Here is a 25,059-nt window from a genome sequence, read left to right as displayed (position 1 = left end):
GCCCCCCTGTCCCGGGCCGGTTCAGCCGGCCTCGGCCCCGGCTCAGCCGCCCCCGGCCCCAGCTCGGCCGCCCCCCGCGCTCGGCCGCCCCAGCTCGGCCGCCTGCCCCCGGGCCGGTTCAACCGCCCCTAGGGCCGGTTCAACCGCCCCCCCCCCCCCTCTGTTTTTTTATTTTTTTTATTTTATTTTATTTACTTTCTGTGATCATAATTACTGTATTTTAAGTAGGCTAATCACTGTTCATGCTATGGGAAAATAGGAAGTTTAATTTAAAATTCCGTTATGCTATTGATTCACGTAGTTAATTGTTTACCCTGTGCAATGTTGATCAACTAAAAGTGATTAGGTTTCCATTAGTATATATAAATATATATAACAGAATTATTTTGTTAAAAACCAATTGTGTCATTAGTGCATAAGATTTAACCCCCTGCGAGACCTTTCCCGTTTCTTTCTAACCATAACAAATGCGTTATCGAATGTCATACTTGATGCATATTCACTTTATTTGTTATCTTGTATGGTGTACTGTTCTTTTGTATTAAATATGTGGATGGATGTATGTATGTTTGCGCTCGCATAGAGAACGATCCGGTCGAAGAGCCCGAGGAATTCGCAGGAGAAGCCCCTGAGCAGCAGTCGGTTGGTGGAGGCAAGTGTCCTTTGACCTATCTCTGTCCTATTCATTATTTAATTCACCTCCCGCATTACACATTTATACCTAAGGATTGACTAGTTTTTGTTATCCATGTTCTTGTTTACCTATTTGGGTCGGATTATTACTACTTAGTCTGATGCTATTGCTCAACTCTAATCAATGAACATGATGTGATTATCTATGATACGCTGTTTTCCCGTTCTTCTTTATGATCATACTTGTGGTTTTCAAGGGGACTCGAGCGGTTTCTCGAGTGCCTCTCCGTAAGGACCTGTTCTATGGATGACCGCCCGGGAAAACAGTGCAACCATGAGGGTGGAATGGGGTGCCCTTAGCTGAATAATTAGAGGATCCGGGATGTAGTTCACTTAGCCGTCGTGCCGTCAATGGGGCTCGGTGTATGCGGCTCGCTCTGCCAAGTTTGGGTTCGCCCCTTGGGGAGGAGTGCGGTGCATTTAGGAAACCTAACGGGTGGCTACAGCCCCGGGGAATCTTTGTAAAGGCTACGTAGTGAAACCCTGCCTATTCACCTTGGTAGTGTTTAAGGGTTTGATCGGCCCGAGGCAAGAGGGAATCACGGCTTGTGGGTAAAGTGCACAACCTCTGCAGAGTGTTATGAAACTGATATATCAGCCGTGCTCACGGTTATGAGCGGCCAAGGGAGCTCCAGAGATTAGTGATACTTGATCAGAGATATTTTGGTACAGGTGGCAATGAGATTGATGGTTCTGGTTATGATTATGGTATTGGTAAGTGGTATTCTTTCCGTTTGGAAAGGATACATTGGGTTAATAACTTGGGTTAATGTTAAAACCTGGCTTTCTACTAGTAAGTAATAACCTGACCAACTAAAAGCAACTGCTTGACTTATCCCCACATAAAGCTAGTCCACTACAGCCAAACAGGATACTTGCTGAGTATGTTGATGTGTACTCACCCTTGCTCTACACACCAAACCCCCCCCCAGGTTGTCAGCATTGCAACCACTGCTCAGGAGAAGATGAAGCTGTGGAAGGAGACTTCCAGGAGTTCCAAGACTACGACGAGTTCTAGGTGTGGGTTAGCGGCAACCCCCAGTCGGCTGCCTGTGAAGGCCGTGTTATCTACGTTTCGTTTTCGCACTTTGATTTATTGTAAGAACTATATGGACGTCTCAGACGTATGATGTAATCGACTATTATTTCCCCTTTTAATACTATTTGAGCACTGTGTGATGATGTCCATGTTATGTAACTGCTGTGTACGTGAATAACTGATCCTGGCACGTACATGGTTCGCATTCGGTTTACCTTCTAAAAACCGGGTGTGACAATTAGCCATGAGACACTTGTGGCTGACGTTGGGGAAGAGAAGTCCCTTGTTGATGGCGATGTTGGCGGCGTCCTCATCGGAGGAGAAGTCGGTAGAGCTCTCGTCGGAGTCCCATTCCCGCCCCATGTGCACCTCGCCGCCCTTCTTCTTGTAGTACTTCTTCTTCTCCATTTTCTTCTTCCCCTTCTTTTCTTCGTCTCTGTCACTTTCACTAGAATATGGACATTTAGCTATAAAGTGACCAGACTTACCACACCGGTAGCACACCCTTTTGGAGCGGGGCTTGTAGCCCTTCCCCCTCCTTTGCTTGAGGATTTGGTGAAAGCTCTTAATGATGAGGGCCATCTCCTCTTTGTCGAGCTTGGAGGCGTCGATTGGAAGCCTACTTAGTGTAGACTCCTCCTTCTTTTCTTTTGTTGCTTTGAATGCAATGGGTTGCACCTTGAGTGTAGAGGTGGCGCCTTGCTCCCAAGTTGACAATGTGTTCGGAGTCTTTGATCATAAGTTCAAAGCTCACAAACTTGCCAATCACCTCCTCGTGAGACATTTGTTTATATCTAGGATCCCCACGAATTAATTGAACTTGAGTAGGGTTGCAAAAAACAAGGGATCTTAGAATAACCTTGACCATTTCATGGTCATCCCATTTGGTGCTCCCGAGGTTGCGCACTTGATTGACCATCGTTTTGAGCCGATTGTACATGGCTTGCGGCTCTTCTCCTTTGTTGAGGACGAATCGACCGAGCTCTCCCTCGATCGTCTCTCGCTTGGTGCTTTTGGTCACCTCGTCCCCTTCATGCGCCGTTTTGAGGACGTCCCAAATCTCTTTGGCATTCTTTAACCCTTGCACCTTATTATACTCCTCTCGACATAAAGAGGCGAGGAGTATAGAAGTTGCTTGGGAGTTAAAGTGCCTAATTTGGGTGACCTCGTCCAAGTCATAGTCCTCATCCCCCACCTATGGTGCCTGCACTCCAAACTCAACAATGTCCCATATGCTTTCGTGGAGTGAGGTTAGATGATGCCTCGTTTTATCACTCCACATACAATAATCTTCACCATCAAAATATGGTGGTTTACCTAAGGGAATGGAAAGTAGAGAAGCACGCTTGGAAATACAGGGATAGCGTAGGGGCATCTTACTATACTTCTTGCGCTCATGGCGCTTAGAAGTAGTGGATGACTTGGTGCCGGATGTGGAGGGTGTCGAAGAGTCGATCTCGTAGTGGACCACCTTCTTCATTTTCTTCTTCTTGTCACCCCTCCGATGTGACTTGATGGAGGAAGAGGATTCTTCCTTATACTTGTTGCCGGACTCCCTTGATGGAGTCTTCCCCGAGCCTGTGGGCTTATCGTCGGTCACGATCTCCCTCTTGGCGTGATCTCCAGACATCACTTCGAGTTGGTAAGACTCTTAATGAAGCACTGGCTCTGATAGCAATTGAAAGTCGCCTAAAAGGGGGTGAATAGGCGAAACCTGAAATTAATAAACTTAAACACACACTAAGGTCGGGGTTAGCGTTAGAATTAAATCTGAGGAGGAAGATAGTTTTTCTTGCTATGAGTTGCTCAAATAATGCGGATGACGTTTGGGAGCAAACTCAAATCAATATTAGCAAGGAAACTTTAGAGAGAGGAAAGAGGGAAAAACAAATTAAATGGAAATCAACACAAGTGGATGTAGTGATTTGTTTTACCGAGGTTCTGTTCCAACGAACCTAGTCCCCGTTGAGGAGGCCACAAAGGCCGGATCTATTTCAATCCTTTCCCTCTCTCAAACAGTCACTTAGACCGATTGAGCCTTCTCCTTAATCAATCGGGTCACTAAGACCCCACAAGGACCACCACACACTTAGGTGTCTCTTGCTAGCTTTACAAAGCACTTAAGAATAAGAATGGGAAGGAGAGAAGGAAATCCAAGCAACAAGAGCGCAAATGAACACAAATGATCCTCTCTCAAGTTTCTAAGCACTAGAGTTGATTTTGGAAACTTGGAGTGGATTGAATGCTTTGAATGTGTCTTTGAGTGGTTGGCTTTGCTCTTGTATTGAATGGAAAGTTCAGAATGCTTGGATTCCTTTGAATGAGGTGATTGGGGGTATTTATAGCCCCCAACCACTTCCTAGCCGTTGGCTATTTCTGCTCGCAATGGGCGCACCGGACAGTCCGGTGGTGCACCAGTCAGTCATTGTTCATTGTCCGGTGCGCGCCACGTCAGCGTGCCCGTTAGGGTTTGGAGCTGTTGACCATTGGTGCCCTTTGTCTTTTTGCTGCACCGGACAGTCCGGTGCCACACCGGACGGTCCAGTGACCTCTGACTTCTGCGCTCTGACTTCTGCGCAGCACCGTTTGCCACTTTACACTTTTGCAGTCGACCGTTGGTGCGCAGGGAGTCGTTACTCCGCTGACTCACCGGACAGTCCGGTGCACACCGGACAGTCTGGTGAATTATAGCGGAGGGTGCCCAAGACATTCCGGAGAGTGGCCTGTTCGTGGGCTGTCTGGTCTGGTGCACCGGACACTGTCTGGTGCGCCAAAGACAGCACACACTCATGTCTTGCTCCCAATTTTGACTGTGTCCCCAACTGAATTTCTTTCTTGGTTTGTGTTGAACCTTATACACCTGAGATAAATGATATCTAGACAAACTAGTTAGTCCATGTGGTTTGTGTTGGACGTCAACCACCAAAATCGATTATAGGAAATGATTAAGTCCATTTCCCTTTCAAGGTTCATATATTACATGATATTAACCTCACAAAGTATATAATTTTCCTTTTTATTTTTCCTATTAATAAATAAGCCATCACTTAAACTAACATATAGTCTAGACTTAAAATTAACACATGCAGACAGTGAATGATTATAATTACAACAGATGGAGAATAATCTTATGAACATTTTGCAATTTGAATCACTCAATTTGGAGTTCATATGAAAAAGATATGAAATAAACAAGTTTTGGAATTCAAAATACAAAACTAGGTCTAATTCTACGATAAATTAAAAGGTCAGGGGCCTGCGTGCGAAACCTAGGGACGATGGGTTGATTTTCAGAAAGTCGAGGGTCCTTTTAACAAAACTACCACGCGAAGGGGTACGGGGTTCTGCCAGCCGTCCGATCTCCGAACAACGGACATGATTAGATCCAGCGGACAGACTCGTGGGCGCGAGGGCGTGGATGCCTGACAAGCGGGTCCCATGGGCCAGTAGCGCGGGCACAGCAGGGGAGTTCGCGAAGGAGCGCCAGAGCGCTGGCCTCTGACGAGCGGGGTCACAGCGAGGTCGGGCCCGTTGGTCAGCGGCGCGGGGCAGACACGAGCGCGGAAGCGGATGCGCGCTGACAGATGAGGCCCGCCAGTCAGCGGCACAGAGCGAGGGGAAGGGCTTCGACACAGTGCACAGTATGACGTGCGGAACTAGGGCCCACGGGCCAGTGACCACGCGAGAGAAAAGAGGGGAGGGAGTAAGTGAGGTTGTCGGGTGGGCCACGGCTGTCAGAATCATCTTCAACCCTGAGCCGGGCGCATGGCCGGCCATGCCCGATGGCGGGGGGGCTTTCTCTGGGTTGCGCGAGCTGTGGCCACCACGGCGGAGTTACTAGGCAACATGACCACAACGAATGGAGGAAGAAAGGAGGGAGTATTGGGCTCACCGCGGGTGGCGTCGGCGAGCACGAAGGCGCGGAACTCCGGCGGCGCGAATGTCGACGGTCAGTGTGCGATGACAACGGCCAAGGCATGGACGAGACCGAGGGTGGTTAGTAGAGGCGGGAGCACGCGGGGAAGGGAGTGGGGAGGGGGTTTTATGCTCTGAGGCCGGCCATGGCGAGTGGACGTCATGGGGGGAGAGAGAGGCTGACAGGTGGGTCCGGGGCGTCGTGGGCGAGCGCTCCGCACGGGGCAGCGGTTCGGGCCGAGACGCGGGGTGGGCTACTGACAGGCGGGGCCCACCGGACAGTGACCGCGAACATGACGTGAGTCGGGGCGCAGGCACGACTGGCAGGCGGGATCCACGTGTAAAGAGAGGAGGGCGTGCACCGGGGAAAGGCAGTTGCGCCGACACGCCGGTGTCACACCCGGTTTTTGGAAGGTAAATCGAATGCGAACCATATACGTGCCAGGATCAGAAATTCACGTACACGGCTATTATATAAATGACTCATCATAGCACAATGCTTCGAATAACAATAAAGAGTAAGTAATAATATTAAAGACTATAGTCATTTACATAATATAAATCAAAGTACACAGAATCGAAACGTAGCCAACGTAAATTAACCCAGCACAGGCAGCTGACTGGGGGAGGTCGCTAGCCTAATCCTCGAACTCATCGACATCCTGGAACTCCTGGAGATCCGCCTCGACGCCTTCTTCTTCTTTACCTAAGCATAGATTGCACCAAAGGCAACCTCGTGTTTTGTGAAAGCAAGGGTGAGTACACATCAACGTTCTCAATAAATGTCCCGTTTGGCTGAAGTGGACTAGCTTTATGTGGAGTTAAGATCAAAGCAGTTTCTTTTAGTTGGTCAAATATTTATTATTAGTGGGAGCCAAGTTTAGCAATAACCAACCCGTGAATCATTTCCTCGTCGAGGAACATCATTATCATCATCGAGCCAAAACCATAAATAGAACCATAGCATCTCGAACCATCTGTATCTCTAATCAAATAGGATCCCAAGGCCGCCCATAACTGTGAGCACGGCTGATATATCAGTTTCATAACACTCTGCAGAGGTTGCATACTTTACCCATGAGTCGTGATTCCCTTTCTGCCCGAGGATCGCGACTCCCCATTGATCACTTCCAAGGTGAACTGGCAGGGTCTCACTACGTGGCTTTTCCCTAGGGTCCTCACTATGCGAATGTTGGAAACGACCATTGCATCGCGACCATCTGACGTACCAAAACCTATACCTCCGCCCTCAGGAAAAAACCGAAAAAGTCGTGGGGCGATGCCCGTACCTAGATCCCTGAGCGAGATTATAAGAGCCATAACATATGCCACCATTGCCATAGAGATCATCTGACGTACCAAAACCTATACCTCCACCTTCAGGAAAAGCCGTGGGACGATGCACGTTCCTAGATCCCTGAGCGAGAATATAGGAGCCATAACAGATGCCTCCGTCCCCAATGACCAAAACCAACACCCAACATAAGACTTCCCTAATTACTTGGCCAAAGGCGTCCCATACCACCCTCATGGTTGCACTGTTTTCCCGGGTGGTCTCTCAACGAACAGGTCCTTACAGAGAGGTAATCAGGAAATAGCCTGAGTCCCCTAAAGTATCATAAGTTCATCATCATAATAAAAGATAGCATCATCGTATCATAAATGTTCTCATCATGTTCTTTGATTAAGGTAAAGCAATAACATAATACTAATCATAGTAACCAACTCCCAAAGGGTAAACAAGGACAGGAAAATAGAATACTAGTCAATCCTTAGGTTGTTCATGGTATGTGGGACGTGAATTATAAAGTAAATGGGACATAATGGGTCAGAGGACACTTTCCTTCACCAAACAGATGCTCAGGGTCTTCAACTTCGTAGGACTCGAAGAACTTGATCTCGGGACGAGTGGTTCACCAAATCTTGATCGTCGATTCCTCGAAGCTCAGAACAGATCGCAATCTATTCGCGACGCGCAACGAATACAAATAGGCACAAGCAAACATATACTTGCATAAGAACATTACACCATACAAGATAAAATATTATCAAAACGAGCAATATAAAAATAGAGAGCGCTTCTACGGTTACGCGGGGATAAGAAACGCGATGGTCGAAGCTACGCTACGCAAGTAATAGTCAGGACATTTAATTCGACACTATCAAAAATAAATTATAACTGCTATTTAGTTTTGATTAAATCTTCTACATTAACAGTTATCAAATAAATAAATAATATAATTAGCGCGAGAGATTCTAAACGAGGCGAGTTTACGATGCGCGAAACAGCATGACAGCGTGCGAACGACATGCGGACACGCGCGACATAGCATGCTGACGACTATAGGTGTACATTTAGGCTGCCCGGCCCGGCCCGGCCCAAGCTTGAAAAGGCCCGTATTGTTTGAATTTCGGGTTGGCCCCGCTCGTTGGAATTTTGGGCCAAGCCGGGCCGGCCCGCGGGCCTAGCCCTCGGCCCACGACCCAGCACGTAATTGCTTAAACATGTTAGGCTCATTTCGGGCGGCCCGAAATTATAAAAGCCCAAAATTCAATTTCTGGCCCAAAATTCACATTAGGGTCTGGAATTCACATCAGAGCCTTAAATTCAAAATAAATTTAATAATAAAAGATAAGACAAATAAATTTGAACAAAAGTAAACTTAATATTTGTATTAAAGTTACCAGAGCTATGTAATGACTACCTCGTTTACAAATCATTTTGTTAGAAGGAAAAGTAGTATAATCAGCTATATACAAAGTTTGTAAGTTCAGTTTATTATCTAATGTTCATCACAAAAGTAAAATTACATCACATACTCTAATTCAAAGCTACAAAAAATATCTAACTAGCATTATCTCTAGATTTGTGTTCTTTATCAAGTACAAGAAAGTGTGAAATGAAGTGTGGTTTTAATAAATATATGGCCCTTTTGTGCCTCTATATGGGTCATTTCGTGTCTGTCTTAAACAGGCTGTGCTCGTGCCCGCCCATGGGCCGCGACCTCGGCCCAAACCCGACCCGACACTAAAATATTTTGGGTCGTGCCATGTCTGGGCCGTGATTTTTTTCGTGCTTCAGGCCGGCCCATCAGGTTCGGCCCAAATGTACACCTATTCTGACGACGCACGAAAATAGTGTGCGTGACCAGCGCGAACCAGCATGCTACCACGTGTGGAACAGCACGCGCGACAGGCGAGAAAAACTAAATAGGTGTCGTGTTTATACTAAACAAGTATTAATTAAAAAACATTCGAGTTGACATTAATCACATTAACCGATATTTATAAAAACGCAAATTGAAAACTATAAATTAGATTTAATTGGAACGCTAATTTAATAAACGTTGTCCAAACAACCATTTAATAATTTATTTAAAACATATGGCATAATGAAACAATATTAACAACACGTGGACAGAGTTATAATGAAGCTAACGCAACTCGAATGAATTAAATCGGACATCTAACGTGAAAGATATGAAGGTTTAATGAATCGAGCGATGTGGCACAAACTGACTGGTCAAGAGATACCACGGAGGACTAAAGAAGCAAGCCACAGAAAATCTGATGTGAGGCTAGATCGTGGGCAGAATTTTTTTTCTTTCTCTCTGATGTGCACGACACTTTTCTTCTCTCATTTCCAATCGCACGAACATACCCTAAACCCTAAACATGCAGGGTTCTTCTTCCTTTATCCATCTTTCTCCATAGAATTAACAGCAAGGGGAGGGGGAAGGAAGCAGCACGGCCATGGGAAGAGGGGGAGCCGGTGTGATGGGGGCTGGCCACGGCCAGGGCTAGGCGCTGCGTGGGGCTGCTGGCCGCTCTGGGCGCTGAGGCCTGGGCGGGCTGGCCGGGACTGGCCGCCACGCCCTAGGACATCGGGCTGCCGGGCCGCTGCGCGCAATGGAGAAGAGGAGGGGCGAGAGGACCGCGGCCAGGGGCCTACGACACAGCACGCTAAAGGGGAGAGGACGTCAAAGGGAGGGACGAGAGACTCACCTGCGTACGCGATGACCAATAACCGCTGCTACCTGATTTGGATCTGAGGACGAAGTGACAAGCGATTAGGCAATGGCAGGGGTACCTATATATAAAAATAGGGCACGAGAGGTGGTTGCCAATTTCGCTGCGGATCACGACATGACTAGACGAGAGAGGCGGTTGTCAAGTGATGACTAAAAAGGATGGAGTAATTGTGTGAAGCGACGACTGGGAGTACCAACGGTAGACGAAAGCGAAGCTAGATGGAGGATAGACATAGGATTAGACAGGGTAACATACCGAGGGTAGACGCCAAGGATAGACGACGGGGTAGACACGAGTAGCACGACGTTTGCGAGGAGAGATGTTTTAACGATCCCGCGAAAAGGATATGAGATCTAGAACGGACTCGATGAGAGGAAAATATATACATATATTATCGAGTTTCCAGAATTTTATAGTTTTTCGCAAATGCTAAATTTTAGTTATTTAAATAATATTAGAAAAAAAATCAATTTCATATTTAATACCCGAGGAAACGTTCCGAGGATTCCAACAACTCTTGGGAATATCCTCGATATATTTTAACCTGTTACGATAATAATTTGCACTCAAACACTATGCAATGGCATGAATGCAACAATCGAAGCTTCTCTAGGATTCTATTTTACTACGCTAAAACTTATATATATAATAAAATAACTCTTCATTATTTAGAAAAAAAAGAAGGAAAGTAAGGAAATGAGAGAGTAACACCTGAATTTGGTGGATTTTAGAAAAGAAATTTTATACCCCAAATTCAGGGTGTTACAGTCGGCCCCACCGGGCAGGGAGAGAGAAAGAGAGTGTGCGAGCGCGGCTGATGCTGACTGGTGGGACCCACCTGTCAGGCGGAGCGGGGGGGGGGGCAGCTGGGCGGAGCTGGTCTTAACGGGCCAAAGACGGTTTTCCTATTTTCCTAGAAGTTTCCAAATGCTTTTCTTTTTAATTTTCTCTATGGATTTCAAATCAAATTCAAACCCAGTTCAATTCAAATAATTCAAACATGTGCATCAAACAAAAAAAATAATTTAGGCTCAGCGCGATGCAACATTTCATGACTCACATAGATTTTGCTATATTAAATAAATAGTTAATCCCTCATTCTAATAAAAAGGGAGGAGAAGTCTAGAGAGAGACAAGAGGTAACATCTGAATTTGGTAGATATTGAAGAAAAAATTTTATACCCCTAAATTCAGGGTGTTATATTAGGGTTGGATACAACTAGGCATGGCAACGTAAAATTCCCTGTTGGGGAATAGCTTCTCATTCTCGTTCCCGGATGAAATTTCTCAGCGGGGATCTCAATGGACGCTTGTGGGAGACATTTTATTCTCCATCATCGACCTCGCGAGGCCGACGGGATCCTCATCCTCACTTCAATTAAAATTAGAACGTGTGTTTTTTGTTATTAATGTAAAATATTGTTACTTATATACATTGTTAGATTAGATGTAAAAATTATTATGTGTACATTAAAATGAATATATGTGTAAAATAAGAGATCTCTTGACAAAGTAATTATTTATTTATATCATTAACTATTACACGAAAACATCGTCACGTGCAAGCTTAACTAATACCCATAGAAAACGGGGATGAAAAATGTTTCTATGTCCTTGTTTACTCGTTTATATTCCTATCTTTTAATAGATTAATTCTAAATCGGGACCTCAATGGCATCTCCAGATACAACCTTTTAGAATTCATGTTACATCGCGAGGGACCTTAAACTCTATATAACCACGTCATCGCGCATCAAAGACACAAAATCAAATTGCAATAAACTTACTGACAAAGTGCCAATGTCGGTGTTACGTCATGTGGCAAACATCCGAATTCTTTCGGATTTCTTAGCGCCAGTGTTTAAAGAAAAGTTTTGGGGTGGGATGGGGCATGAACGTCACAATTAGGGATGAATTGAACCAAAACGATCGGAAAAACTCCACTCATATTTATGTTACCATATTTTTTATTGAAAACGGGAGCGGAAGCGGGAGCGGTGCCAGAAACGAAAACGGTTGTGCAATATATGATTACACAAAAACGGATTAAAACGAATGGATATATAACAAAAACGGATAGTAACCGAAAACTTTGTCCGAAATATACAATATTATGCAATCACTCAACAAACTCCAATATTAAGAGTTTAGGACACTATAAATAACAACTTCACAAGTTTAAAAGTTAGCAAAAAAAAACATATGTTTTTAAAGATCAACATGTTGCGCAAAGGCAATACTTTTTTCATCAACATTCTTTAATCATAAACCACGAAATTACATATACATAAGATAACATCCCGTTTCGTTATCGTTTTTTTTTCCACAAATACGAAAACGTATGGATAAAAACAGAATATCGTATATGAAACCGGATTTTTTGTCCGTTTTCGCAGGAAAATGGTAGTCTTGCAAGTTTGCAATTTGCCCCGAGAATAATAAAAAAACCCTGCACATGGGCCAGACCGTCAGCCTCCTGTGGCACGTGTGAACAGCCGACCAGGCCACGTGGACCACCTGTTCTAGTTCTAGTGATCAGAGGGGAGGGAAGGGGAGGTGAACGGAGGGAGCGGAGGAAGATCTCGGGCTCTCAGAGCTGCATCCTGAACCCATCGCGTAGGAAGGGGCAAAGGAGTCGGAGCTGATCCGGCAGTCGCTCTCTCTCGGTAAGCAATTATACACTTCTTTCATCATTTGGGTACCCCTGATCTGTGGCGCATTCGTCCCCATCAATCGCGTTCGTTTGGGCTCCTGATTTCTCCGATGCTGAATCGCATGGGGTAGTTGGCGCTGTGTAGACTTGCGATTCGCGATTCTTCTCTGAGTAATTGGGCTGCCACCTGCGCTTGGTCCCAATTCACAGTAAAATCTACGCATTGCGTGGCCACGTTGGCTAGGAATTTGGAAGCAAGTACTCTCCGCTTTCAGTAATCCCAACGGTATTCTTCAAACTTTGGAATTTACATGCTTCTTTTATTCACGTTTTTTTCGTGCTCAACATCCATTTGGCAGGATTGAGTACGATTTGACGCATTTGCGGCCGAGCTTTCTTGCACCCAAGATGAGTGGGCATGGTGACACTGCGACCTCAGGTATGCGTAAATGGCTTTCTGTGACCACCTCGGAGTGGCATGGCACAAATTCCTGGTGCTCGCACTGGAATATTCTGTAGCAACCTTGAGCAAATACATATATGTTCGTGATAATGCACACACGATCTGCCGAAAACACAAGTGCAATTTTTTCCCTGAAGGCTTTCCAATTTTTGACACTTTTTGCTACATTTATGGTACAGCCACTAGTTTTCTCTATCAAGTATACTTATATTATGTATTAAGGTCACAGCAGCTTCGCTTATATTATGAACTCACATTCACCTTTGCCTTCCAGCTAAGATGGCGAAACTGAAGGAGTTGTTGCAAAAGAGTGAAAACCACATTTGTGCTGACTGTGGTGCATCTGATCCCAAATGGGCGTAAGTATTTGTGTGAGCATGAATAGGTCACCATGTGCTCAATTTCAGTTTGCTTGAACTTTCTGTCTTTTCTCCCATTTGGATATCAGCCCTGGCAGCTGGCAATGCATTTGTGGAAGACATATGAGTAGAACATGTAGAGCAATAATAAATCATGCATAACCTTGCAATATAATTTGGAAAATCCTCTGTTTGGTTCCCCATTCTTTTCTTTTTAACATAACCAGGTCTGTATACTATGCATAGGCCTTTGCTTCAAACTTTTGTGGCTGGAGAAACACAAATAACTGAGGTTTATCTTTGCAGATCAGCTAATATTGGGGTATTCATTTGCGTAAAATGTTCTGGCGTCCATAGAAGTCTCGGTACACATATTTCAAAGGTTTTTGTAGTCACACACTAAAACCAGAAATTACCTTACATGTTTCTTTCTTTCTATTTTTCTTTCCTTTTTTTGTTTGTTTTTAGAGTTTATTACTGTCTGCTAGCAATGATACCATCTTTGCAGGTAGCAATACAACATGCAAAATGCAATTGTTTGTTAGTCTGCAGTATTACTCCATGGTAATATCGTCCTTAATACATATAATGAACCTAATGTTTATCTGACACAGGTTCTGTCAGTGACACTGGACAAGTGGTCTGACAGTGAAGTTGACTCCATGATAGAAGTTGGTGGGAATTCTCAGGCAAACGCAATATATGAGGCTTTTATACCAGAGGGCTACCAGAAGCCACATTCAGATTCTACCCAGGAAGAGCGAGAAAAATTCATCAGGTTTGTGGTTATCTGGAAACGATTTTTTTTTCCCAATGGACACAAGAAATTTTGCCAAGTTCTTTGAAGATTGGTGTCTACTTGTTTTCTTTCCAAGCTTGATCTGCAGAAGGCATTTTTATTGAAGCGCGTGATCCATATTCTCCCTGTCATAAGTTGTCAGCTACCGAAGTATGTATTTCCATTGTTTCAGGTCTAAATATGAGCTGCAGGAATTTCTGAAGCCAAGCTTGCGCATTGTTTCTCATCAGCCTAGTGACTCTGGAAAACATGCCGGAAATGCTTCTCATTCTGATGGTTCCAAGAGTCAAGTATGGCTGCCCAAATTGAACATTTACTATATGTATGGTCACTAATTTGTTGCCCGGTATTTGGGTGTAGTGATTCTTTTTTTTCGTTTTTGCAGGTCGGCATGATCGAGTTCATTGGAATATTGAATGTCAAGGTGATTGGAGGCACCAACCTAGCCATCAGGGATATGTCAAGCAGTGACCCTTATGTCGTCCTGACACTTGGGCAACAGGTAATTTTGGTCGTTTTGTTAGAATCACAACAAAATAAACATATACTTTGTTATCAAATTACAGCGCCCTCTTGTTGATTGCAGAAAGCACAAACTTCAGTAATCAATGGCAACCTGAATCCTGTCTGGAATGAAGAACTGAAGCTCTCTGTTCCCCAGCAATATGGACCTCTGAAGCTGGTAATGAACTACACCATTACTATATATCACATACAGTAACAGATAATGCCATCTAAATTTTGAGGGTCCCAATAATTATGCCAACTTGAACAAACCCTTTGATCCGTTCTTTCACTCACGCAACAATGAAAGCAGCAAGTGTTCGATCATGACATGGTGTCCAAGGACGACCTCATGGGTGAGGCCGAGATCGACCTGCAGACAATGATCAACGCTGCCGCAGCATTTGGCGACCCGGAGCTGCTGGGCGACATTCAGATCGGCCGGTGGCTCAAGTCCGAGGATAACGCTCTCGTCAGGGACAGCGCCGTGGTGGTCTCTGGTGGCAAGGTGAAGCAAGGGATGGCACTGAAGCTGCAGCACACCGAGTCCGGCGAGCTGGAGTTGGAGATGGAGTGGATGCCGCTTAACGTGTAGAAATCTGCTCAAGTTGCCACCTTTATAATGGGTGTGGGATACAAAGAATTTGTTTTGCTTTTGTTGCCAAGAGAAATTGTTATATTTTGGTAATTGGCAAGGGCTCTCTTCAAAATAAAGATCTGAATCGCTAAAAGGTGTGTTGTGGATACTAAAATTTGAGAGATGATTCACAAGAAACTCCTTTTTTTCTAATCTAAATTCAAGGTTCACCATGCAGTTTATAACAATCAATGTCCTCTCGATTTGTTGATATCAATGTCCATTACATGCAAAACGACGCAAAATAGAATTGTGGGTTTGTTTTGCTATCTTGCGGGTAAAATTTTTTGCCACAGTAAATGGTGTGCATTATCTGTGGCAAGGGTCTTGGCAGTTCAAAAAACTAGATCACATGGCTCCGGTTTTTCCGTGGTGTTGGCACTGTATCATGTTTTTGCCACCAGAAAATGGTGTGATTTTTTTCCACGCCAGAAACTCATAGGCTCCGGTTTTTCCGTGGTGTGTTGCCACTGTATCATGCTTTCTTTACCGTGTACAAAATTGTACTGCATCATGTTTTCTTTACCGTGTACAAAATTGTACTGCATCATGTTTTCTTTACCGTGTATCAATTTCGGTGTCAGATGTTTATAGTAATAACAATTTGAAATTGTTGCACCGTATAACTTCCACCATTCACTTGGATATCAATAGGACAGAAGATTATCCGGCACTAGGACCTCGATAAAGGTAACACAAATCATTTCAGAAAAATGAGAAACAGGAGAGGATCACAAAAATCACAATGCTCAGTGGAAAGAGAAGTCGTTTTTTGGTTTGACGGCTCACGGTGACCAAATGGCTAACCACTGCCAAAACCATATGAATCATCATCGCATTGCCACTGCACCAAACGAATTTACCGTAAACGTAGGATCCGAAGAGAGGATACCAAAAGGAACGATACGAGGGACGTATCAAAAGGGCCTCAGTGTGTGTAACAACATAGAGCGATCAACGGCGGACGAATCCGCCTCACCGAAATCCGCTAAGATCCTTTCGGATCCAAATCATCATGAGCCCAAACCTCGAATCCATCCCTCACACGATAGGGTGCGGGGCAAAAGAAGACACAGAAGCACAAAACTAATGAACAGGAGAAGAGATTAGCACGACGAAGAAAAACCGAGCAAATAAAGCGCAGAGTGGCATAGGCGGCGACGACGGCGGAGGGTAGGGTTCAAGTTGGTACGTCAGTTTAGCATCGGCAGGTCAGGTTATATAGGGAGAGAGAAGGTGCGGACGGGAGTGGGAGGCGGCGGGCCCTAGGGTTTCCTCCACACAGCGCAAGCAACGATCTCGGAACAGTTGACGGGCCGCTTGTTGGCATTCGAATGACTTTTCAGTTGGAATGGGCCGAGCCAGCGCAAATAGAGACTTGCTAAGTAGCCCAAAAATATTTCAATCAACGAATGTTTGAGAGCACACAAAGATCTATTGAGTCCATAATTCAGAAAATCAATCCAAACGGATCCCAATGCGTACAAAGACTAGTTCGAAATTCCTAAGGCCTTGTTCGTTTCTATCGGATTGCACCCGGAATCGTTCTAGCTAATCAAAGTTTATATAAATTAGAGAAAGCAATCTTGTTAGGAATTGTTCCGACCCACCAATCCGACACAAACGAACAAGGCCTAAGTAATTTGGGACCCGTTTGGAAGCATATAAGTTTTAAGAAACTGATTTAAAAAATTATGGTAATTCTAAATAGATTAGTTTATGCTTCAGCCTCGCGGTTTCTAAGAAATCAAGACACTGTTATTGTCTAGATGAAACTAGATTTTACTCAATAATGAAAATTGCAATGATTGTCACCATTCCTAGATTATGCATATGATCCCCTCAATGTCAGATTTGTCTGATTTTATTATTTAATTATTATTTAAAATTGAATGGGAAAATATGAGTCCAAACGATATTTAAAATTTGCAGCAAAGAAAAATAAATAGAATAATTGAATCAATTATTTTTAAAATAGGGTAAGGATAAACTTGTCTGTGTATCGAAAAAGGTAGAAACATTTTTCTAAGAAATTGTGTCCTAAATACACATCCAACTTTCTTTTCATAAACTAGTGGTGCTTCCAAACGGATTCTTTTTATGTGTGCCATTATAAAAGAGCACCGGTCCTTCCATAACATTTCTCGTGCTATGAAGAAAGAAGTGTCACCTCGTGTGCTCAGATAGTTTTTTCCTGCCTTCCTCTGACTTCCCTCGCCTCACATCCAAGCTCTCTGCCTCCACGGTCCACGTGTATGTCCTGTGGCTTCTTCCTATGACATTGTCGGTAAACCACCTGTTAGGAAAAGGGGTTTACCAAAAGTGCTGAAATAATAAGATCTAATGTCTTAAATATACAGTTAGATGTTTGTGCTTTGCTACGATTTCTATATATCACATAGGTAGACCTTGTTTAAATTGGATAGTTGTTCAAATGCGTTCTAAATCTTTGCAATGAGCATCCAGAAGTTCTGAGCGGCTTATCAGGATGGTGGCACAACAAGGAGTTCTTGCTCGCGTCCTCACAACTTTATGCAGTGTGACGGGCGACGATGCCACAACAAGTGCCTGCGCCAGCGCCCCTTCCCTCTTAAATCAAGCAACTACAATCTCAAAACGAACCTAACTAATCTCAAATTTATCACAATCGAAAACATATGTATCTTAATTGATGACTTGACAGCTCTATTGTGTTGGCACCTATTAGCCTCGTCTGCACAGGCCATCATCTTGATTATGTCTCTGCATGCCTATGCGGGCGCATCACTAGTGTACGGGCATTTAAAACAAAGTCTATCATCCTTGTTAATAATCAAGCCATTTTTAATGTAGGGACATGACCTAATCAAGTGTCCCTCTTCAAAGCATTCACTGCACTTCTTATTTATCTTAGTGTGAAGTGTGGCTTGATCATTACCTTGGATGTTACCTTTTGTGGAGGCGAGGCTTTTGGAGGAGGTATTGAATTTCATCTTTTGTTTCTTCCTCTTGGCAATCCTCAAGTCCTTGACATTCTCTTCAAGGGATGTAGTGCATGCCACGGTTGTTCCCGTCTCAAGCTTCTTCACCATGTGATCACGGTTATCTTGAGAAGGTCGAGCAATGCACTTCCCTTTAAGTTGTGTCAAGCTCATCTTTAGCCTCTCATTTTCTTCTTTGAGCTTTTGATAGGTATCATCATTTGTTCCTGCAAATTCTAGCTCAAAGGAAGATTTGCTTGTCGACGGACAACAAGCATTAGCACATGGTAATATAGTTTCTATTTGAATACATGTGCATGAGTGAGGTTGTTGGGATTTTAAGTTTTCTATTACAACCTCATGAGCAATGTTTAATATGATATGATCATCTCTAAGATTTTCATGAGAACATAGAAGCATATCATATTTTTGTTGAAAAGCTAGATTTTCAATTTTTAGCTTTTCTACTTGGTCCTTAAGCAAGGTATTCCTATTTACTAATTGAGCGATACAATGTAAAGCATTATCTTGCTCAATTGAAATAGTTTCATACCTTTGGACCAAATCAACATGAGAGCACTTTAGCTCCTCATGTTCTTTAGTCAACTCGTCAAAGTGTAGCATTTTAATGGAGAGAATATCTTCTAGCCTTTGACGAGCTTCGCTTTGCTCTCTCGCTCTTTCTAGCAGTTTGAGCATGACCGCCTTATCTTCTTGGCTTAGGCGAGCGTAGAGTTGCACAAAGCTCCTTTCTTCCTCCTCATCCTCATTTGTGCTTCCGCTATCATTTTCATTAGCCACACAACACATGTGGGAATCAAAATGGAAAGACAAACCTTTTGGAGAGGTGGATTCATCGTTTGGTCTCCATCGTTCATTTTCCTCTTCCTCCTTGCAAGGGTTAGTATCACAAGTACCAAAGGAAGTAGAAGCACAAAATGGACTATCATAATAGGACTCATCAAATTTGCTTCTAATTCTAGTCCAAATATCATGCGCATCATGGATTGATTCGTCATAATTTGATATGAAGGCACGATAATCTTCTTTACTAAGAGAATTAGTTAAGATGTCAAAAGCTAGATAGTTTAATTGATAACATCTTTGATCCTCCTCGGAATTAATTTTTCCATTGAAATTAGAGGAAAAAATACTCTTGTCTATAATTTGTTCTAATCGTGGATCTATGGTTCTAAAAGCATTTATCACACTAGAGGACCATGAGTCATAATTAGAACAATCATCAAATAATACTTCAAAAGTTACCTCCTTTTGAGTTGCGTTCGATGGAGGAGTCCTCTTGTTCTTTTGGGATCTTCTACGAGCCATCACTTCGAGTTGTTAGACTCAAGATGAAGTGCCTAGCTCCGATACCAATTGAAAGTCGCCTAGAGGGGGGGTGGATAGGCGAAACCTGAAAGTTAAAACTTTATCCCCCTACTAGATCCCTAGATTAGTGGTTAGAACAAGATATACAATTATCGGAGTATAAAAACTAAGTCCTTTCTTGTAAAGAGTATTGCAAATAATGCGGAATTGATAGATCAATACTACTAATAAGTCTATGAGAATAAATCACAAGGGCTTAGATAAGAAGAGTAATGCAACGAGTTCTTTCTTGCAATGTGTTGCCTCACTAAATGAGAATTTAACTTAAGGCAACACCAAATAAGTTTAGCAAAGAATAGTGCAAGGAAAAACTTAGAGTGAGGAAAAAAACGAACAAATCACAAGCAATAAACACAATGGACACGTGTGATTTGTTTTACCGAGGTTCGACCCTCGAAGGCCTAGTCCCCGTTGAGGAGTCCACTTAAGGACGGGTCTTTTTCAACCCTTTCCCTCTCTCCACCGATCACACAAGGATCGGCGAGCTCTTCTTCTTTTCAAGGATCACTCTCGATCTCACAAGGACCACCACACTCTTTGGTGTCTCTTGCTAGCTTTTACAAGCCTCCAAAACTTTGGAGGAAGTTCGAATGGGAGTCAAAACTCCACGCGCAAATGAACACAAAGATGAAGCACACACTATCTCTCAAAGGATCTCACAAGGCACTAGGGCTAAACTCAATTGAGTAGCTCTCAATTGCTTGCTCTCTCTTTTGTGGCACTTGTGTTGGTTGTAGTGGTCTAAATCTTGTGTATAGGATGGAGCAATGAATATAAGTGGTTGGGAGGGCTTGAGTATGTCAACTAGATGACTTGGAATGTTGCTTGGGCTCCCACACCTTGAAGTGGCCGGTTGGGGTGGTATTTATAGCCACCAACCAAAATGTAGCCGTTGGAGAAGGCTGCTGGCGATGGGCGCACCGGACAGTGTCCGGTGCGCCAGCCACGTCATCCTATCCGTTGGGGTTGGAGCTGGTCGACCGTTGGAGGCTTTGTCCTCATGTGGCACCGGACAGTCCGGTGCACACCGGACAGTCCGGTGCCCCTCTGTCCTTCTACTCTGACTTCTGCCGCGTGTACTATTGCGCACTGTTCGCTGTCAGAGTCGACCGTTGGCGCGAAGTAGCTGTTGCCCCGTAGTTGCACTGGACAGTCCGGTGTACACCGGATATGTCCGGTGAATTATAGCGGAGCAGCCGCTACAGATTCCCGAGGCTGCCAAGTTCCAGAGCCGTGTCCTCTTGGAGCACCGGACGCTGTCCGGTGTACACCGGACAGTCTGGTGAATTATAGCGCGCCGGCTTCTGAAAATTCCCGAGGCTGAGAAGTTCTGTGCGAAGTCCCCTGGTGCACCGGACACTGTCCGGTGCGCCACCGGACAGTCCGGTGCGCCAGACCAGGGAGCCTTTCGGGATGCCTTTAGCTCTCCATTTTGAACCCAACTTTGGTCTTCTTTTAATTGGCTTGTTGTGAACCTTTTACACCTATATATCTTATACACTAGAGCAAACTAGTTAGCCCAATTATTTGTGTTGGGCAATTCAACCACCAAAATTATTTAGGAACTAGGTGTAAGCATAATTCCCTTTCAATAATCAAAGTACGACGGAAATAACATGGACACTCTTTCACAGGAAGGTGACTGGCGTATCGTTTGACTCAAAACTCATCAATGTCATCAGTGTAGTCTTTGTCATCACCCTCTGATCAAAATATTAGCAAGGGTGAGATCACTTATGGTCAGGACTCAACAAGTGGGGGAAAATTAATGCAAGTTAACAAGGTAGGTTATGGATAAGCGGTAAGCATTTTAGTTGGTCAATATTTTATTAACAACACATGTCTTACTAATAGGTGTGTATCCCAAATATCCCAATTAATCAAAGGTATGAGATTATATCAAAAGCACTTAAGTGAAATCACTTAAGCAAACCATTGGTAGATGAAAGTCGCCTAGAGGGGGGTGAATAGGCAAATCTGAAATTTATAAACTTTAAGCACAACTACAAGCCGGGGTTAGCGTTAGAAATATAATCGAGTCCGAAAGAGAGGGTGAAAACAAATCACAAGCGAATAAGAGCGGATGACATGGTGATTTGTTTTACCGAGGTTCGGTTCTTGCAAACCTACTCCCCGTTGAGGTGGTCACAAAGACCGGGTCTCTTTCAACCCTTTCCCTCTCTCAAATGGTCACCTAGACCGAGTGAGCTTCTCTTCTCAATCAAACGGGACACTAAGTCCCCACAAGGACCACCACACAATTGGTGTCTCTTGCCTTGATTACAATTGAGTCGGAAATAAGAAAGAAGGAAGAAGAAAAGCAATCCAAGCGCAAGAACTCAAATGAACACAATTGTCTCTCTCACTAGTCACTATTTGATTGGAATGATCTTTGGACTTGAGAGAGGATTTGATCTCTTGTTTGTGTCTTTGAATGAAGTCTAGAGCTCTTGTATGAGGTTTGAAGGCTGAAAACTTGGATGCATTGAAGTGTGGTGATTGGGGGGTATTTATAGCCACAACCACCAAAATGACCATTGGTGGAGGCTGCTGTCGTATGGCGCACCGGACAATCCGGTGCGCCACCGGACACTGTCCGGTGCGCCAGCCACGTCACCAGGTCGTTGGGTTCCGACCGTTGGAGCTTCTGGCATGTGGGCCACCGGACAGTCCGGTGGTGCACCGGATAGTCACTATTCACTGTCCGGTGCGCCTTCTGGCGCTGCTCTGACTTCTGCGCGCGCAGGCGCGCACTGTTCACTTTTACCGTTCCTCTGCAGACGACCGTTGGCGTTGTGTAGCCGTTACTCCGCTGGCACATTGGACAGTTCGGTGCTACACCGGACAGTCCGGTGAATTATAGCGGAGTGGCTCCTAGAATTCCCGAAGGTGGCAAGTTCGGAGTTGGGTTCCCTGGTACACCAGACAGTCTGGTGCGCCAGACCAGGGCTGCCTTTGGGATGTCTTTTGTTCCTTTTATTTGAACCCTTTCTTGGATTTTTATTGGTTTGTGTTGAACCTTTGGCACCTGTAGAACTCATAATCTAGAGCAAACTAGTTAGTCCAATTAATTTGTGTTGGGCAATTCAACCACCAAAATTCGTATAGGAAAAGGTGTAAGTCTGTTTCCCTTTCAATCTCCCCCTTTTTGGTGATTGATGCCAACACAAACCAAAGCAAATATAAAAGTGCAGAATTGAACTAGTTTGCATAAGGTAAGTGCAAAGGTTGCTTGGAATGAAACCAATAATTATTTCTACTAGATATGCATGGATGGCTTTCTTCTTATTTAAAATTTTGGACCACGCTTGCACCACTTGTTTTGTTTTGCAATGTTTTGGAAATTCTTTTTTCAAAATCTCTTGCAAATAGTCAAAGGTATATGAATAAGATTTTGGGAGGCATTTTCAAGATTTGAAATTTTTCTCCCCCTGTTTCAAATGCTTTTCCTTTGACTAAACAAAACTCCCCCTTAATAAAATCCTCCTCTTAGTGTTCAAGAGAGTTTTAGATATTAATTTTGAAGAGGGTATACCAATTTGAAATTATATCAAAAATAAGATACCAATTTGAATATCTTTAAAAATACTTCTTTAATACAAATTGAAAGACTACAAATTTTTGAAATTGGTGGTGGTGCGGTCCTTTTGCTTTTCGTGGTGGTGCGGTCCTTTTGCTTTGGGCTAATACTTTCTCCCCCTTTGGCATGAATCGCCAAAAACGGATACTTGTGAGTGAAATATAAGCCCTTTTTCAAACTTTCTCCCCCTTTGGTAAATAATATAGGAGTGAAGATTATACAAAATTGGAGAACGGTGTGGAGCGACGGCAAAGGATGAATAATTCAATGGAGTGGAGTGGAAGCCTTGTCTTCGCCGAAGACTCCATTTTTCCTTTCAATCTATGACTTAGCATAAAAATGCACTTGAAGAACACATTAGTCATAGCACATGAAAGAGATGATCTAAGGTATATACATGAGCTATGTGTGCAAAACATCAATCAAAATTCCTAGAATCAAGAATATTTAGCTCATGCCTAAGTTTGGTAAATGTTTTATCATCTAGTGGCTTGGTAAAGATATCAGCTAATTGTTCTTTGGTGTTAATATATGCAATCTTGATATCCCCCTTTTGTTGGTGATCCCTCATAAAGTGATACTGAATGGCTATGTGTTTAGTGCGGCTATGCTCAACGGGATTATCCGCCATGCGGATTGCACTCTCATTATCACATAGAAGAGGAACTTTGGTCAATTTGTAACCATAGTCCCTAAGGGTTTGCCTCATCCAAAGCAATTGCGCGCAACAATGGCCTGCGGCAATGTACTCGGCTTCGGCGGTAGAAAGAGCTACAGAATTTTGTTTCTTAGAAGCCCAAGACACCAGAGATCTTCCCAAGAACTGGCAAGTCCCTGATGTGCTCTTTCTATCAATCTTACATCCTACCCAATCAGCATCGGAATATCCAATTAAATCAAAAGTGGATCCCCTAGGGTACCAAAGGCCAAACTTAGGAGTATAAACTAAATATCTAAAGATTCGTTTCACGACCCTAAGGTGAACTTCCTTAGGATCGGCTTGGAATCTTGCACACATGCATACAGAAAGCATAATATCCGGTCGAGATGCACATAAATAGAGTAAAGATCCTATCATCGACCGGTATACCTTTTGATCTACTGATTTACCTCCCGTGTCGAGGTCGAGATGCCCATTAGTTCCCATGGGTGTCTTGATGGGCTTGGCATCCTTCATCCCAAACTTGGCAAGAATGTCTTGAATGTACTTCGTTTGGCTAATGAAGGTGCCTTCTTGGAGTTGCTTCACTTGAAATCCTAAGAAATACTTCAACTCCCCCATCATTGACATCTCGAATTTTTGTACCATGATCCTACTAAACTCTTCACAAGTAGATTTGTTAGTAGACCCAAATATGATATCATCAACATAAATTTGGCATACAAACAAATCATTTGCAATTGTTTTAGTAAAGAGAGTAGGATCGGCTTTTCCGACTTTGAATCCATTAGCGATAAGGAAATCTCTTAGGCATTCATACCATGCTCTTGGGGCTTGCTTGAGCCCATAAAGCGCCTTAGAGAGTTTATAGACATGGTCAGGGTACTCACTATCTTCAAAGCCGAGAGGTTGCTCAACATAGACCTCCTCCTTGATTGGTCCATTGAGGAAGGCACTCTTCACGTCCATTTGATAAAGCTTGAAGCTATGGTAAGTAGCATAGGCAAGTAATATACGAATTGACTCAAGCCTAGCTACGGGTGCATAGGTTTCACCGAAATCCAAACCTTCGACTTGCGAGTATCCCTTGGCCACAAGTCGGGCTTTGTTCCTTGTCACCACACCATGCTCATCTTGCTTGTTGCGGAAAACCCACTTGGTTCCTACAACATTTTGATTAGGACGTGGAACTAAATGCCATACCTCATTCCTCGTGAAGTTGTTGAGCTCCTCTTGCATCGCCAACACCCAATCCAAATCCCTTAATGCATCTTCTACCCTGTATGGCTCAATAGAAGACACAAAGGAGTAATGTTCACAAAAATGAGCAACATGAGATCGAGTGGTTACCCCCTTATGAATATCGCCGAGGATA

General features: G+C 43.8%; 1 protein-coding gene and 2 non-coding genes across 8 annotated transcripts; 1 reads left to right on the top strand and 2 right to left on the bottom strand.

The window, feature by feature from the left end:
• Nucleotides 1-12,165: 12,165 nt before the first annotated feature.
• LOC100382772 (putative calcium-dependent lipid-binding (CaLB domain) family protein) lies at nucleotides 12,166-15,286 on the top strand. Of its 6 annotated transcripts, none has more exons than XM_008645797.4 (10): nucleotides 12,166-12,345; nucleotides 12,543-12,618; nucleotides 12,692-12,771; nucleotides 13,070-13,154; nucleotides 13,461-13,536; nucleotides 13,769-13,932; nucleotides 14,126-14,243; nucleotides 14,339-14,455; nucleotides 14,540-14,635; nucleotides 14,771-15,286. In XM_008645797.4, exons 3-10 carry the CDS (start codon nucleotides 12,741-12,743, stop codon nucleotides 15,050-15,052), a joined length of 969 nt encoding a protein of 322 aa, XP_008644019.1. In that variant the 5' UTR covers nucleotides 12,166-12,345; nucleotides 12,543-12,618; nucleotides 12,692-12,740; the 3' UTR covers nucleotides 15,053-15,286. The 6 variants fall into 6 exon arrangements, with proteins under 6 accessions (XP_008644019.1, XP_008644021.1, XP_008644020.1 ...); XM_008645799.4 differs by having other exon boundaries at nucleotides 12,168-12,345; nucleotides 12,478-12,618; XM_008645798.4 differs by having other exon boundaries at nucleotides 12,168-12,345; nucleotides 12,464-12,618.
• Nucleotides 15,287-15,838: 552 nt separating this feature from the next.
• LOC111589441 (small nucleolar RNA Z152/R70/R12) lies at nucleotides 15,839-15,934 on the bottom strand. Its single transcript, XR_004849863.1, has one exon. It is a non-coding gene; the product is annotated as a small nucleolar RNA Z152/R70/R12 (small nucleolar RNA).
• Nucleotides 15,935-16,017: 83 nt separating this feature from the next.
• Nucleotides 16,018-16,117, bottom strand: LOC111589440 (small nucleolar RNA R11/Z151). Its single transcript, XR_004849861.1, has one exon. It is a non-coding gene; the product is annotated as a small nucleolar RNA R11/Z151 (small nucleolar RNA).
• Nucleotides 16,118-25,059: the final 8,942 nt, after the last annotated feature.

This window comes from Zea mays, chromosome 5 (genome assembly GCF_902167145.1).
Source record: "Zea mays cultivar B73 chromosome 5, Zm-B73-REFERENCE-NAM-5.0, whole genome shotgun sequence".
NCBI lineage: Eukaryota > Viridiplantae > Streptophyta > Magnoliopsida > Poales > Poaceae > Zea > Zea mays.
The sequence above is the reverse complement of the archived record's forward strand: the minus strand, read 5'-3'. Positions and strand labels throughout refer to the sequence as shown.